Genomic DNA, 18,290 nt, shown 5'->3' on the forward strand with positions numbered 1-18,290 from the left:
CCTAAATACCCCGCACTTAGGGAGCCCCCCACCCACCCAACTGGCCCAGGGCAGGACTACTGCTCCCCGCCCCTCGCCGGATTCGCCTCCTTTGCATCCTTGTCGGGAGCACTCCAGAGCACGCCAGCTGCTCGGGCTCTGGACGGCGGGACGCCTGAGTCCTTTTCAGGGGCCAAAGGACCGGGGCAAGAAGCTCCCGCCCCTCGAGATCGGGTTCCTGCACCCTAGCGGAACCTCCCCTCCTGCGCTCGAGCGGTGCGCTCCACTCCCGGCCGAGCGGGGAGTTGTGATGCCTTGCTCTGGGTCTGCGGACTCCGGCGGGGGCTTCTAGGACTCAGGGAGACGCCTTCCGAGGCTGCTGGCACCAAGAGCTTCCTCCCTCACCAGCCAAGACCTGCGGCTTCGACTTTGCCCGCTTCTCAGCTGACGGGACTGCAAAACTGCAACTAAGTAGAGCTGATCTCCCTGTCCACCTGTGGAAGTCTCGCGCTGACTGATGTGCATCGACTTTTTTCCCTCTTCGATCTTGCCGGCGTCCCCTCCCACAGATGTAGCATCACCCAGTGAATGTACATTTAGGCTGGTTTTCCCCCCCAGCCTCGGGCTTTGTTTGGGTTGATTGTGTTTGGCTCTTCGCTAAGCTGATTTATGCAGCAGAAGCCCCACCGACTGGAGAGAAACAAAAGCTCCTTTCTTTGTCCCAGAGCGAGCTGCAGAGCCCTCGCTCGAGCCGCCGCCTCGGGCCATTGGCCGTCGAAGGAGGTGCTTCTAGCGGAGATTCCGGGACCCGCTGCGCGAACTGGGAGGGCCGCTGGGGCCCTGAGATGCCGAGCGGTGCCCCGGCCCGCGTACCTGCACCACTTGTCCCGAAGCGCGGCGTCCTCCTACCCCGCCTGCGGAAAACTTCCTAGCGCCTCTTGCCCCGCCGGTCTCCAGGTGCCAGGGAGGCGCGAGTGCGCAACCGGATAACAGCCAGGCTGTGAGCGCGGTGCGGGCTACTTTACATTATGTGCCGCTTGGCCCAGGCTTTATTTACTGCCGCATTTGTCTGCCTGCAAAACTGCCGGCGAGGTCCTGCCCCATTGCTCCGGGCGGCCTGGCTGTTTTCAGTTGTACTTGGACTGGGCCAAAGTGGTAAGTTGTTTTGTTTCCTTTTGTTTTCTTCTCTACCCCAAAGGTCTGGGCTGTCATGAAGAGCATCCCGGCCAGATAGGTGGTCCGGAGTCGGCCTCACTCTGCCTTGAGATCTTCAGAAGGGTTGGTTTGTGACAGCATCTTCCTCCGCAGGCAACCTGAGGGCGGCCAGGTGTCAAGTTTTTCCATCCCGGAATGGCAGCAACAACTAATTTGTATGAGGAGAACCCCTGTGTTGTTCTTGGTGTTAAGGAATATTAGTAGAAGTTGGGGTTGAATTTACAGAAGTCAATGTGTAGAGGGTTTGCACCATATTTAAAAGCATTATCCTTGAAGGGCTCCTTGAAGATGCTCCCCATCTTTCTAGAATTTAGGTCTACTAACAACCTGCACTTGTCTGCAGGCTGAAGATCAAATGATGTGATGGGTGGCATCTTCCGGTTTTGAGTCCATTTTAAAAAAAATAGGAACGTTAAGCACACAAATTTCTTCTACCATAGTGTTCAGTCTGAATGAATTACTCTTAAGTCACCTTTTTCTTTTTTAATTAAAAAATATTCTTGGCTAACCGATGGTTCACTGAATTTGACCCTTGAGAGTGAGACCCTGAAACACAACCCTGGACTAGGATTCACAACTATTGGTACAGGAAAGCTACTTATGACAGAATTACCTTACTTCGGGAGGATAGTTCCTATAAAGTTTATTGTCCTCATCTGTGAAATGAAGATCATGCTTGTCCTCACTAAATCATAAAGAATCATTCAAGTCAAATGATGCATAAAAAGGTGTTAGAATTATAAGCAATTGTAGGGTGAGCACTAAATTTTTAGCAAGCAGTAAAATATAATGTAATAGTAATAATCATCAATTTAGAACAAGTACTTATTGATTTAAATACAGACTATTTGGTTTTACCAATGCAGTGATCACTGCCATATGTATCATGTTGCCCTTAAATTCTTTTAGAGAATGTCTTTGACTGCTCCAGGTCAAGGAAAGTTATAATTATTTTGTTGACTAAAATATACTCCTATGCTTTGAATTGATGTGCCAAGTTTCTGCCTGACACTAGCTAAAACTGCCAAGGAGTTTACCTAATAAATAGGATTTACAACAGAAGCATCTAGCCAGCCTCAACAAATAGTTGCATATGTAGCTGTCAAATATTTATTTCAAAGAGATTTACTCAGTTTGCATCTTGTGATAATTTTTTGGGTTTAAATGTCAATTTTAAAATAAGTGAAATGACAAAGAGAAGGCCACATTCATTATAAATGGTCTCATATGAAACATTCATTTTGTTTTAGCAGACTTTTCATGAAACATAATTCCATCCTGTGTTAATAACTGACACTATTTTTCTAGATTTAGTTAACATATGCACATGAGTAAAATAACCAAAACTTTTGTTAACAGGGCATATTTTATTCCCAATACATGGACAAAGGATAAAGTACTACTTGCCTCTAGAATTTGCTAATAATAATACATTTTTAATATTCATTATGCATGCAAAGATCAGTCAAGTTCTCATGTAATAACATTTTATTTCCATTCAGTGACTATAACTGGTATGAATGGGCTCTCTGCACCTGCAGTTTTAAAAAGGGAAAGCTTATCTGAAATCAGAACAAGGCATCCTTTTCCCAAGTTGCTGTCAATGTACAAAGGTTTCTGATGTATACTGGTCTGCATTGCAGTTAAAAACATGCAAAAAATTTAAATTATAGCCAGTATAACTCAGAAAATTAGAGATCTGCGTAAACTGTTGGACTTTGGTGATATAGCTGCAAGTCTCAAATTATATGTCTTCACAGTGCAAATTAGATGCTTAAAGGAGAAAAGAAATTTAGGTATCAGTTACAAAAGAAAACTTGTTCCCTTGCTCAGTAGTTTACACCAAGGAAATGGATGGCAATAAAGCCATATAAGAAACCATAAACTCCACTGCTGACTTTGGGCTTAATATCTTATGTAGATTTTATAGGTTCCAAATACAGTGAGCAGAAGGGGTATTATTAATAAAATCTGAATGTATTTCTGATCTAGAAAATAAAAAAAAACTGGATAGTTCGTTTTTCATCCTCCCTTGGTGGAAATTTCTGACAGAGAAACAATGACACCATATAATAGTTAATGATTTATGAGAGACACTAAAGAATACCTAGTGGTTAATATTTGAAGAGTTAATGAAACAACATTGTGCTGTTATATTTGCTAGTTCTTAATGATTAAAAATCACTTTTACCTGTATCATTACATAGTAATATGAGTAAAAAAAATTCATTAATTACTATTTCTCTTTAAAAAGCAGCATTATTGCAATGAAACTTCCGTACATTAATTCAACTATTCTTTTAAAAACAATCAAGTGGATTAACATGGCTATCAAGTGTAGGACTGCTTCATCTCAAGAGTTCATTCATGACCTAAGCGTTCTCAGAAATATTTATGCTTCACTAAAAGTGAGATGATATTTAAGAGAAAGTAGATTCCATTTTTAAAAAGCCAGTCTTCCAAATTATTGCCACAGTAACTAAGCATCAAAATTAGTCCTATTTTAAAGAAATGGGATATGTCCTGATCCGTTAGAAAGTCATCTGTGTTTATATATAAAAGCAAAGTAGCTATATGATTTGAGAAATGCCAGAAAAATTTCTGCACCTCCATACTTTACCTGTTAACCAAATTGTCTGCAGTTTCACTATTTAATGGATTCCTTTGGGTTAAGCTGGGTATTGACTGTGTGTTTAATTTTTTTAACCTTCCTTTTATTACGGAGATTTTCAAACACATTCTAAAGCAGAGAGAATGGCATAAAGAATCAACCATACATCCATCACCCAGCTTCATCAACCATCAACTCAAGGCTGACATTGCCTCACCAACCCAGTTAAGCTCCTTTTCCCAGCTGATTTCAATCAGATATCTCATCTTTTACTCTAAAATATTTCAGTAAGTCCAAATACTGCTGGAGGAGAAACATTCTGTCATAAATCTCACAACATGAATTATTTTACTGAAATTAAGGGCCACAAGAATATTCACAGTCTTTAAAGGGAGGTGTTTGGAAGAAACTAGTCAAGCACTGACTAAGGCAGTTTATGCTATTTACTTTCCATTGATTCTATTATGGTTCCATTAAAAATATTTTTCTTAAAAGTATGCACATAAAACTGCTTTTTAGTATGTATATATACAAAGAAGAAATAGCATGAATAACTTTACTTCCCTAGACAAATGTTAATTATTTAATTCCAGTGGAACCACAGCAAATACACCTTCTTTGAGTCTTGTCCTCACTCTCTCTTGCAACATCAGTTCTCCTCCTCTCTATGAGTTATAGTATATACCTATCCATACATGCTGTAATATTTCTCATTCTGTTTCTCACTACTTTTTATAGCAAAAGTCCTTGAAAGAGTTGTCCAAGTTTGCTCTCTCCAATTCTCTCTACTTTCTCTTTAAATCTGTAACAGTGGGGCTTTTCTTTTGTGCTGAAGTTATACCACTCTATTAAGATCAAGGTCACCTGGGGGCTGTGAGGTGGATAAGAAGATGTTGCTAAAAGGGTATACACTTTTTGTTATGAGTTAAATAAACTCCAGGATCTAATGATCTAACTATAAGTAACAATATGGAATTATATACTTGAAAGTCACTCTACGAGTGGAGTTTTAATGTTTTATATAACATATAAAAGTAACACTAAACAATAAAATTATTATTATATAGAGTAAAGGTTGTTTTAATGAACCTTATTTTGGTAAACATTTTGCCAAACAAGTAACAAATCATCATGCCTTAAACATACGCTATTTTTGTATGTTGGTTTTACCTCAATAAATCTAGCAGTAAGGGAAAGGTTAGAGTGGCCTCCCCATTGCCATGTCCCATGACCAATTCATAGCCTTCATCTTGCTGGACCTGTCATCCTGGCAGAGAGTTAATATTGTTCACCGCTACCTTATTCTAAGTGCTTCTTGCTTCCAGGACCCATATTCTCTTGGGTTTGGCTTCTTCCCCATCACCGTTACAACCATCAAATGTAGGAGTGGTCCAGGACTGGTTCTTCCTTCTGTTACAACCATCAAATGTAAGAGTGGTCCAGGACTGGTTCTTGGGCTTTCTCAGAATCTTCAGTTAGACAATTTCAGTCTGGAGCCTTAAATACCATTTCTATGTTGAAAACTCCAATTCTGACTCCTTATCTCATCTCAGAGTATAGAAAGCTTTTATTCAACATCTCCAATGTATATCGAAAGACAAAATCAGCCCTAATGTATTCAAAACCATATTCCCAATTTTCTCATTCAAGCATGCTCCATTTGCACCCTTCTTTATCTCAAGAGGTAATTCAGTCACGTAGGAGAACATTTTAATAGCACTCTTGATTTCTTTGCCAGTTCACGACTCCACTGTCACTGCCCAGGTCCATACCATTTTTGTTTAAGCTCTTGAATGCTTACTGAACTGACTTTCCTGCTCCATAGTTCAGCCAGACTTAACCTTTTAGAAATGTGTCTCCAGTTCTATCACTACTTAATGCAGAACGCTACAGTTTTTCAGGGGACTGCCTGACCTCACCTCCTGTGCTGGAATGTGTTTCCATGAAATATCTTACTGGTTTCTTCTCCCTCAATTCTTCCAAATGTCTATTCAAAATCAGTAAGGTTTCTCTATACTCTTCACCAACACTATCTGGTCCACTTATCCTACATCTTTTTCTTTTATAGCCTTTAGCATCCCTGATGTAGTCTCTGTTTGTGTGCTTGTTTACTGCTTTTCACTTCTCCCAAGCTAGCAATTAGATTGTAGCTCATGAGAGAAGGTGTATGGTTCTCTTCCAGCTATGGAAATATCGGCTATGTAAAAGGTATTCAATATACATTTGTTGACTGAATGAAAGAATAAATAAGTTTCTTCATTATTTTGTCATCAGATTGATTTTCTCTTCATCCAAGACACGGATTTATTTATTTTCTAGCGGTCTCTCTTGTCTTTGTAATAAACAGATGAACTAAAGAAACAAGTTCTATTATATTTATGGGACAATAACAGTACCTTCATCTAGAAGACAAAATAATAAAGGTATTTATGCATTTATTATAAATATGAAAAAATATTTAACACATTCGCTGTGATTTTTTTTATTCATTCAGATTTGAATTAATCCTATATGGTTTTTTTTTTTTTTTGAGCATTATGTATTAGGGATATGGTTATCCCCTGTCATAGTCCCCAGATATTCTGAAATCATCTTAAGTACATATCACTATGACTGTTTTCATAGACAGGGAAAAAGAAAGACATTTTGTCAGAGTAACCTGGAGTATAAACTACCTCCCATTGGATTTGAGTGTGTTATAAGTCTGTCCGACTTGTGGTTATAAGAGAGAAATAACAGAGGAAGAAACCAACCAAATCATGTGTTCAAGGGCACACTAACTTTCTGAAGAGTTTTTAAAATCCTGAGAGATCCATGGGCAGCCAACACTAAGCTGTTTAGGAAATCTTGATCCTCAAGTTTTCTGGGGTACTTTATGGGAAAATCCTTATTTATTTGATCTGGACATCTTTGTGAAAACTTGTATCACTATGGAGTCCCATCTTTTAGCAAATTTCCATATCTCTGATTACCCAAGGGCATGCCTTTTTAAGTGAACTCCATGGTTGCAGTTATGAATGCTGATGATGTAGTCTCTGGTCACCACTTTATAGCTGAACAGCTCTTCTTAGCACTCTTCTTTACGACGACTGTTCTTCAGGGCTACTTTGGAAAAGAACAGTGTGAGGGAGTCTGTCTCTTCAGATAGAAGTTTGATGCTGAGACATCACAAGCTCTGTTTTAAACTCTGGGAATACAGAAGACAGCAAAACAAAATTCCTGCTCTCATGATGCTTTCATTCTAATTGAAGAAACATATGTGTATTTATACTTGTGTGCTTGTATATGTATGTGCAATACACATATATGTGTGATACACATAGATGTATACGTGTGTTTATGTGTATGAGCTATATAGATAATACAAAGAAGAAAAAATAAAACAGAATGAGGGACGTTACCTGGAAGGCATTGGGGTAGGCTGCTATTATATACAGAATAGTCAGAGAGGCCATTCTTACATGATGACATTAAACTTCTTGAACATTTTCTTTCTATAGTCCAGAGAAAGCATTTCACCACCTTTCCTATAGTTACTCCTGGACAAAATATGTGTGTGTGGTGGGAGGAAAGGGAGATATGTGTTTACAAGCTGATAGCAGTAATAAGATTTTTTTTTCCTTTTTATTAAAGATTATCAAATTCTTACTTAGATAGCTATGAGTAAGTTTTGTGAGGCATTCAAGGGGTAACAAGATGATAATAGGTGGTTACACCAGGTTAAGATGAATAAAGAAAAATGAAAGCTTTTGTTTATTAGCATCAACTCTTTGTACTTAAGTGTCTCTGAAATTCATACCCTTTTTTAAATACAATGCCGGCAGGATAGAGAAAGCCTGAATTAACCTTTATTCTATGACTATCATAATCAGTCTCCATTATTTCAAAAATCTGTCCATATTGAACCTCCCTAATTAGAAACTTTCATGGCTCCCATTGTATTGGGGCTCCCCTACATGGTAGGCAGATCCCCCTCAGAACACTGCATGCCTAACCCAGTGGCTCCTGTTACTATCCTATTTTCACATCCACCGGTTACTTCTTTAGAGAAACTCATTGTTTTGGTTTCTATTTCCTGACACACAAGAGTTCCTAATAAACCATTTGTAGTTAAATGATTCATTAAATAAAGTTAGGGCAACAGGATCAGTTTGAAATTGGACAGCTCAGCAAAGAAGTCCCAGTTAGCTTTAACCTGCAGTAGAATGTGGACCTGAGGAAATACAATTTTCTTTTAAATGTGGCTTCCACTCTAAATGGTCTAATAATGTAAAAAGGCACTTGCGTCTGCTTTCCCATCCACTCCAAAACCAGTCTCTTGATTTTTTTAGGCAAATCTTAAGCAAAGATCAAAACAGAGACAGTATTTTTAATCTACTTGTTATAAGCTTATTTTGTTTCATATTTCTGTAATAATTACTATCTCCATATTGATAATTAGTATGAAAAAATCCTGGTCTTTTACCCTCCATCTGTATTTTAAAGCTCATTTCTACTTAGATTGTATGAATAGGAATTTGTGGCCAAATTTAGCTAAATACTAAAAAAGGAATGAAAGACCAATTATTCCAATCTATTCAACTATCATTTAATCATATTTTCTGTATGCATGTATAGTTTTATGTCAGGCACTTTCCTGGGTTCTGGAATTGAAAGAATAATAGTAGTTAATAATTTTGAAGCATTTTCTCTATGCCAGATGCCCTCCTGAAGGCATAATGTGACAATATATCTTCTAATACTTTCAATCCTCTAAGATACATACTGATTACCCCTATTTTATAACCCCTAACCAAAGAGACACTGAATATCTTCTTCAATCTCTTACCTAATAAGTAATGGAACCAGTACAGACCTTTGTGGGTTTGATTCTGCATTCATAATCTTGCAGGGGTGAGAAGTATTCCTACACCGGGCCTTCATGAGCCCCCACTCTGGCTGCCTCCTCAGGCAAGGAATACATGTAATACTTTTCCAGAGTCCTCAATTCTCTTCTGTATCATCTCCATAGTTCTTTGCCCCAAAAATCCCCAAATGATTTTCAGGGCTATGTTATAGGTAGACGATCTCGACCACATGCCAAACTCTAGGAAATGGGGAGTAAACAGAGCTTGGGCAAGCAGGCTGGAGTGTGCAGGCAGATGACCCCACTACTTCATGTAGAAATCAACTAGAAGTGAGAGATCAAGAGGCAATCAAGGGCTGGAGGGTCAAAGCTTCACATCCTGTCATATTCTCCCAATTAGAAATCTAAAGACTAATATGATCTAAAGTCTGAAATTCTAAGTTCAGACCTAGTTTCTTAGTTCATTCCTAGTGTATATCAAGTTCGGAAAACAGACCTTATTTTGCATGAGGATTTCTTATTGTAGTTTGTAACTATTAAATATTTAATTTTGCTGAGCTCACCACCATTTGCACTCTTGCTCTTAACCTTGAAAAATGTAGGGGGTAGGGTAGTCTTGTAATTTAAATGTTATGAAGGGTAACAGTGTAGACACCAGAAATCACTGTGTATGAAAAACAACTTCATGTCAAGGTGCTTTTATATGTTGGTGACTAAATACCTTTGGGTAAACTCTAGATGTGTACAGACTCTGAATTCTATTTTCTTGCAAATAGTGTTATAGTAAGTGTCTACTGTATGCATACTTTAAATTTAGTTTCACTTTTTATTTCCCTCCAATTAATTTAAAACATGTCACAGAAAAGAACATTTTGCTGACATGAATTAGCCACATTTGATTCAATTTTTCAGCTAGCATATATTTAATATCTATAAATGAATGAATATATACAAGAAACCTTGCCATATGCCTTCAGGGACTAAAAGGGTGATTTTTCAATTTAAAAATCAATTTTAATGTGACCTCCTTTCTGTTTTCACAGTAAGTAAATTAGTATAATTTACATATCAAAGAAAACTGTAAGGAAAGTCAAAATGGTTTCCATTGGGATTTTATAATTTAATTAAAATAGTCTTACCTTTCAACAAAATTACTTGAATTGATTCTTGGTAGGAAACTACTAATATTAAACAGATATATTCAACTGATCTTTCCTGAGTTATTTTAAAAGGTTCTTAACTAAAATCAGCTTAGGAAATAAGAGTAAGATCATTAAACTAAAATCTCAATGTTACATTTCAGTGGTCTTTTGGAAATGTGTGTGTGAGAGTGTACACTTTTAAGATATTTTTAAAATATGATTTTATTTGGAGTGTTATTATTTAAAGTTTTAAAAGCTTATATTCTATAATAGCACATAAGGTCTTAAAGTTGCCTTAAATGACTCCTTATCAATAAGTTAACTAATATAAACCATAGTGCTTTCAAAGGTGTTATCTCTCTGTCCTAAGTGGATTTGTTTTATTTTAATCAACAACTACTGTACGTTTGTCAAAGACAGAGCCATCATTCCAGATCAGTTTTGTCGACATTTGATTATTCTAGAGAATTGCCCAAAATTCTCAGCCTCCAGGTAGTATTGAGTAAGGAACCAGAGGAGCCTCCAACAGCTAGTTTAAGCCAAAGTTCTTGGCAAAGACCAGGATTGGAAGCATAGGGAAAAGCTGATAATGAAGGCAAGAGAATGGAAGACTAGAAACATGTCAGCACTCAAGCAATATGCATTATTTTAAGCTAAGTAAATATATCTTATTAGGTATGTGTGGTGGCAAGTGAATGATTGTCAGGGATATTTTGTGTGGCTTTAGACACAACTTTCTTTCAGGACAGGAAAAGCTGATATTTCAAAATCTGCCAATGGTAAAATGCACAGCTGAGGTGCTGTTATTCCACATATACATATGGTACTAGGGTCTTAGCCTTGGAAGTGAACTATAAGCATTATGCTAAGTACAAGCATTTTGCCTTGATTTCAGTAGAGGTTATTGATTTAGTATTATTCCATAGCCACTGTTATAGATACTGGGTAAGAAAAGGAATTGGGTGGCAAGCTTTGACCATAGGAAATGAAGAATTGCCATTTATGGTTGAATAAAGAAAATAAAGAATTTAAAATTTTAATATTCTGCAGGACTAGATTAACAAGCGGTACCTTAAGGAGTGCTGAACTAGGGAAAGTCATTTCCAGTTGTCTGCTAGAGTGGGGTTAGGAGGGCAAGCTGGCTTTGCCTTGTGGTGTTAAGTTATTTGTTAACTGCAGTAGAATAAAGAATGCAGGAAAGTTTTGGGGTGTGCAGGGATTGCTGTAGAACTGGCTGTTCTAGTTAGAAACAAAGAACTCGTTGTAGCAGAACTGTATTATTGGCAGAAAAATTACTATGCCGGTCTCTTTTGCAGTACAAGGCATACCTCCCAAGGTATTGCTCCATTGTCTTTGTGCATTTGGTTTGGATTTTTATGGTACTTGAACACAAGTGAACCATAATTTGCAGAATAAAACTCTTTAAAAATGATAGATGGGTCTCAAGTGCCAAGGGAATTTATCTGGAAGATGACTAACTGACTGAAAAAAGGCACTCAGGCAGGGAATCAATTTTAGACAGTTTGAATTCTGGTTAAAATGGCTCTTGATAAGTATTTCAACTACAAGCATTTCAAACCACTTGCCTAAAGTGAGGGCCCATGTATAGAACTACAAATCTCTGAACTTGATAATGGAAATATGAGGACAAGTGTTATTAGTACTAGTCCTCAGTTCAGAGTTTTTTGCCCCTAGCATGTTTGATCCCTTTTGAAGAATCCAAGGTCACACCTTGTTCAGTGACACCTGATAGGGTTGGAGCATATACCTGTGCCTGTTAAAGGCGGCACAGCATAGCTGGAGAATGAGGCCCAGAGTTCCCCAGTTTGGTGTTGATATACATCTTCAGGCTGACCCTTAGTTACTGGGAGGTCTGCATAGCATTGATGCCAGAGATCACTGCTCTGTGAGAAGAGAGGTCAGGCAAATTATCTGATGATGCAACTGCTGGTAGAGAAATCAACTACTGAGCATGAAGTTAGCTATCAGTGTTCTGGGGACAAATTCTGCCTCTTAAGTATGTGTTTGATTTGGTGGTTCAAAAAAAAAAAGTGAAATGGTATTTATGACTGAATTACTTAGCAATGTAGTGATGTTTGAACTGTCACAGGATGTTACACCCCTCTTCTCCACAGGAGAGACTTCTCAAATACTGCCCTGATGGCATAGGGGTCTTTTTCACACATGGGGTAATTATCAGTTCCTTTTGGGCTTAAGTTTTTAAACAAACAAATAAAAACAATGTGTGTAATTGGGGTTTGCATGGTCCTTTGGGAAGATTAGAGGCTTCTTTCCCTATGTTAAGTATACAAGAATTGGTTCATCAAGTTATATAAAGCAGCCAGAGTGGCCGAGGACATAGCAAATGGTCAGTCCACTTTAGAATATTTGTTAAGGGTCCTTATTGACAAGAAGACAAATAAATAACCAGAAAATATCATTAAATATGGAATTATTTAAATTCTAGAATCTCCCTTCTCATATACAGGCACTCCTATGTATGAACTTATCAGAAGGAATTTGGGTTCCCAAGAGCTCTGCCCTTCATAATACAAATTACCTTTCTTGGGCTTTGAGTATGCTACATAGTAGGTGGTCCAGTTGCCGAGAATGGACTGAATTAGTTGATAATACAAGGCATGTTAATGGAAATTGACCAGCATATAGTGAATCACTACATCCAAAATATTAGAAGGGATATCTCAAATTCCAGAATATGAGATGATATTCCATTAACTGATATATCCATAAAGTACTTGGAAAAAGAACTTTATTCATCTGCTTTCTAAATTGTTGATGTGCAAAGGTGAAGTGTGGCAGGAATCTGTATGGTTTAGGGTTTTTGGGACAAAAAAAAAATAGTGGCCATAGATACTCATGCATGTAAGTGCACAGAAGACAGTCTGGAGAAGGGTTGTCATTTGTTTGGGAATAGTCCTGAGCATCCAGCTCAGAAGGAAAAGGTAAGCTGAATAATCTCTGCACACTCAGAGATCTGCAGGGTGGGCCTGGCAGGGTGGAGAGCCACTCTTGCCTTGCCATAATTGACTGTATATTTTTAAAGGTAGCTTGAGGGTCTTTAGCAGAAGTACTAGATGTGCAAGAGATTGTTTAGTGCTGAAAGACAAAGAGATGAACTCTAAGGAAAACTTGACTAGAAAGCATAGATTTGGATAACAAAGATTAGTTGTGCGGTGCTGGATGTTGGGGATGACTTAATGGGTTGCTGCTATTTCACTAGCTTTTAGTGATCAAACCAAATGGGCTAATGCTCAATAACCACCTAACAATACCATGTGATTTTTAGCAAGCAGTAGGTTATTTGGGAGTCAAGCAGAATAGAAATGTAATCATGTTATAAAACAACCTGGCAAATTCCTGAAGGAAACATTCTCTGACTCTGCCTGTGTCCCCTTTAGGTGAGATCCTCTTGTCCTCTGCTGCCACAGAAATCTGCCTATTCCTTCTCAAAGCACATATTTTAAATTCTGTCATATGGCAGTTTTTGCCATTTCTCTAAAGTCAGTTGTCCTAATCTTAAAGCCTTGCACAAAGCCATAGTTAAAGCAGGTAGTAAATAACTGCTGAATACTTGATGGGTAGATGAATGTCATTTAGATGATGGTAACTACAGAATTCCTTAAGAAATCAAGTTCCCTGCTCTATATCCCAAATGATCACATCCTGTGGTCTCTGACCACATTTTTAACATCCCCTTCTTCCTAGTCAAGAAATTTTTTAACAATACTAATAGATATCTCCATGAGGTTAAAAAAATGGCTAATAGTAAAATATTGAATACCTAGAGTGTATATGAAAGTTAGTGTCCAATTAAATTTCACAGCATTCATATTTTGACTCTTGAAAGTCTTAAGTTGAAAAGTTCCTGACTTGGCAAGTATTTCATTCAGACTTTCTTTTATATTTGAGGAAAGTCTCAAAGTTATCATTCAATCAATAAATCTAAAAGTATTGCTTGAGCACCAGTGCTGTGCATTTGGCATTATACTAGTTGTTGTGGAGGCAGAGAAGATATAAGATAGCCTGTGGGTGGGAGAGCTGAGCTTGGGGGCTGTGTGAGCACACAGTAGAAGACCGTGAGGTGGGGCTGAGTGGGTGATCTGTGCTAAATCCTGCAGAGCTTTAGACTTCTTTGGAATCAGACAGGGTAAAAGTGAAATGTATCCTGGCACCAAGATAGATCTTCAAATTCTCTTCCAAATATTAATATTTAGTTTTAAATTTTCCTGTACTTAAATATAATTAGAGTCGAGAGTTCTCATTAGCTGAAGGCTTTAACTACTTGGATTTTACTATATACATGGCTTATCATTTTAGGTGCAGTAGATTGCTAGAGACTGTTACAAAACACACCAACATAAATGAAGGTGGTATATCTTGTACTTTATTTCCTTAAGATTACTGCCATTGTTTTTAACTATTGGAGAAACTCTTAAAGGAGTTTGTAAATATAAGAGAAACAGAAGTATAATGATTAATGTATTAAATGAGTATATTAGGGATATCCAAATGGCAAAATTCAGGGACAAACTATTGGGGGATAAAAGTGTTATATGGAAGTATTGCGGAGCAGTGCAGAACATCCAGAGACAGTGTGTGGAAGGAGCAATATTCCACAAGGGGAACCTGAATTGGTACAGAGAAGCAGATTAGAGGCCCTGGGTCTCCTTATAAACACAGCTACTACTTGAAACCCAGGCTGAGAATTCAAAACACCTGCTGTCCCTGATTCCAAGGCTAAAACCAAAACAGAAATACTTGAAGAAACTAGATCTCAGACACCTATCAATACTAGGTGCAATCACCTAGGACAAAGTTCTGTGCTGGAAAAGAAAAGAAAACATATTCCAACCCATAAAAACTATAATCTGTGCCCAGCACTACATCTAGTGCATTAAAGTAGCTTAACGTGGACATAGACACAAGACTATAAGCAAATCTAAGAGCCCAAAGAGCTCCTGAAGAGCTGACCCAGGGAAGGGGGTCACTCTGGAGCCACACCTAACACCCTGATACACAAGCACAGGAGGAAGACCAGGTTGCTTTGTCTAATGGAAATGATCCACTGGCGCCCTGCCGTCTTGCTCTTCTTTTAAACTCACTACCACACACTGGTTGCAGACCTCAGATAACTTCAACAGGTGCAAAGAAAGTAATCTGAAAAGCAATATCCCTATTACAACTCATAAAAAGACAGAAGATACCTTAACTGTCAAAGGGGGAAAAAATGAAAGAAGACTTAACCTAGCAGAGCTGAAAGCATGAGAGAAAGGATGTCCAGGATAGCAGTTCTGGCAACACTTTCGGAATTCATAAAAAACAACACTGGATATAAACCAACAACAGAATAAAGATAAGGAAAATATGAAGCAACTACATCTAGAAATTACAGAGCTAAAAACTACTTAACTGAGAAAGATACAATGGAGAGTCTCAACAGCAAATAAACAGATGCAAAGGAGAATTAATGACTCTAAAAACACAATGTTGGAGGACAATGCAGAGAAAAAATAATTTAGAAAATAAAAATACTGTGAGAAATGTTTGAGAATTGAAATAGAACCCCTTCTGGGAGTTCCAGAAGGAAAAGAGAAAAAGTTTGAAAGGCATAGAAAATTTACATAAAGAAATAATTACTGAAAATCATCTAATCTGGGAAATGAATCAGATGTTGTGATCCAAGAGACACAAAGTTCCAAAAAAAAAAAAAAATCAGGCAGACACACACCAAGACACATTATAATAAAACTCTTTAAAACTAATGTCAATGACTGAATATTAGCAACTTCAAGACAAAAAAGGATAACCTATAAGGGAACACTGTAGACAGTTAAAGGACTTTTCAGGAAAAAGATAACAAACATGAAGTGACTGGAAAGAGATATTTAAAGTACTTAAAGAAAAAGACTTCTAGCATGGAATCTTTTAAGCATTAAGATTTACTTTCAAGACAGCAGAAAGTGTAAGGCACTCTAGTGAAAAGCAAAACTAGAAGAATTTATCAACACCAAGTTGCACATGTAAGAGATTCTATAAGGGTTATTATTTAAGCAACAGGATAGCTAATGTTGAGGCAGCAGACACTTGACTCACTTACCATGAAAGCCCACGAATGCCCACCTTAACACAGAGGAGGAGGAGGAAGAGGAGGAAAGTAATGATGCAGCCCATAAGAACCAGTCAGAGACTAGGCTGTCTACCTATTCATGTAGGTGCACATCATATATCAGCCTCAGTAGACCCCTCAAACAAAAATTAGTAAAAGTAACACAGAAGACAATGGAGATGGAAATTCAATAAAACATAACAGGAGGTCCTCAAAACTTAAAAAAGACAAGAAAATCAAAACCAGGAAACAAAATCATGACAACATTCAGTACACACTTAAGTCTCAGTAAACATTTTAAACATAAATGACCTGAACTCAGTAGTCAAAATATGAAGCAGGACTGAATGGATTTCAGCACTAAGTTCAATTTCCTGTTGTATACAAGAAACTTACCTTATCAAGAAAGACAAGCATAGACTTAGAGTAAAAGGCTAGAAGACAGTTATAGAAGGAAATGGCAACTAAAAAATAGAGAGAGAGAAAAAAAAATCAGGAACACCCCTGTACTTATATCTGAGAAAAAGAGACTTTCAATTAAGAAAGGCAGTAATAGATAGGGGCTGACCCTGTATTATGATTAAAAATCTAATACAACAAGAAGTAACAGTCATATATACAGTGAATGATGGGACACAGTGATACATGAGACATAGTTATGGTGAATGTTGGCGCACAGTGATACATGAGACATATAACAGAACTCAAGAGAGATAAATTGATAACACAATAATGCTAGGGAGTATTAATGCCTCACTTATCACCACGGACAGATAAATAACACAAAGAATCAATAAAGAAACAATAGCCTTAAATGAGGGCCTAGACCAAATAGGTCTAACACACATCTACAGAATATACCACCTAGAAAATTGCTGCATACACTTTTCTCTTTTCAAGTGCACATAGAATATTTTCAGTGGAATATCTTGAGACACAAGTCAATTGTTAATAAAACTACAAAGACTGGAATTACACCCAGTATTTTTTCTGACCATAAGGCCATAAAAGTATAACTGTAAGAAAGGAACAAGAAAAACTATGAATACATTGAGACTAAACAACTAGCTGCTTAGTAGCTATTGGATAAGAGAGAAAATAAAAAAGAATTTAAAAGTACACTGAGGTTATCAAAAAGAGTAAGTTACCAGAATCTATGAGACATAGCAATAAACTGGCCTCATGGTAGCAGATAAATATAATACAGGCCCAAACTAAGAAGAAATAAAAATCCTAAATAAACAAGATAATCTCACACTGAAAGTAATGCGAAAGAGTAGCAAACAACACCGGAAATTAGTAGAAGGAAGGAAATTACAAAAATAAAAGCTACAATAAATTAAGAGATTATAAAGAGTATACAAAAAAAAATCAATGAAACTAAGAACTGATTCCTTGTCAAGATAAACAAAATAGATAAACTCATAACTAGGCTAATAATAATTTAAAAAGGAGGTGGGGGGAGAAGAAAACATGAATCAACAGAATTCCAAACAAAAGAGGAGAAATCACCACAGAGAGCACAGAAATACAAATGATCATATGAGATAATGGTGAATAATTATATGCCAGTAAATTAAATTACCTCAAAAAGTTGAGTAAATTTCTAGATAATATAGTCTACTAAGACTAACTCAGGGAGAAATGGATGAACTAAACAAACTGATCAGAAGCATTGAAATTGAAACAGTAATAAAAAATTTCTGGGAAAAATACCAGAACCAGATAATTGAAAAACAAGTTATATGAAAATATTAAGGAAGAACTAATGGTCACTTTGCCCAAATTGTTTTTAAAAATCAAAGGAATATGCTTCCTAATATATTCTGCACCATTAACATTACCAAAACCATAAATAAGAAAAAAAGCATTATAGACAAACCTCTGATGAACATCAATGCAAAAATCAACAAATCTAACACTGGGATTTATACCAAAGATATATTTCATATACAAAAACCCACTTATGTAACATATCAACACAAGATCAAAATTATATGATAATGTCAGTAGGTTTAGTGAAAGCATTTGATAAGATTCAGCACCAAATTATGAAAAACTCTAAGCAAGATGGGAACAGCAGGACCCTACTACAAAAGAATAAAGGCCATAGATCACGAGCCAACAGCCAAAGTAATAATAGTCAATGGTGAAAAACGAAAAGCTTTTCCCTTAAGGTCCAGAACAAAGCAAGTATGCCCACTGTCACCACTTCTGTTTAACTTAGTACTAGAAGTTTTGGCCACAGCTATAAGGCAAAGCAAGCAATAATAGCAATCTAAGTCAGAAAGGAAGTAAAACAGAAACTACAATATTATATATAGGAAATCTTAAAGGCTCCACCAAAAAGCTATTAGAAACAATAAATGA

The 18,290-nt window shown here is 37.2% G+C and overlaps 1 protein-coding gene across 2 annotated transcripts in view; it reads left to right on the forward strand.

Annotated features, from left to right (window-relative positions):
• The first annotated feature begins 206 nt into the window (after positions 1 to 206).
• Positions 207 to 18,290, forward strand: part of ITGB8 (integrin, beta 8) — an 81,765-nt gene continuing 63,681 nt past the window's right edge. For both annotated transcript variants that reach the window (XM_004676754.2, XM_012720949.1), the window contains exon 1: positions 207 to 1,134. In XM_004676754.2, the coding sequence (XP_004676811.1) occupies positions 1,008 to 1,134 (127 nt within the window). In that variant the 5' untranslated portion in view covers positions 207 to 1,007. The remainder of the gene's footprint in view (positions 1,135 to 18,290) is intronic.

This window comes from Condylura cristata, unplaced genomic scaffold (genome assembly GCF_000260355.1).
Source record: "Condylura cristata isolate star-nosed mole 26May11 unplaced genomic scaffold, ConCri1.0 scaffold00005, whole genome shotgun sequence".
In the NCBI taxonomy this organism is placed as follows: domain Eukaryota; kingdom Metazoa; phylum Chordata; class Mammalia; order Eulipotyphla; family Talpidae; genus Condylura; species Condylura cristata.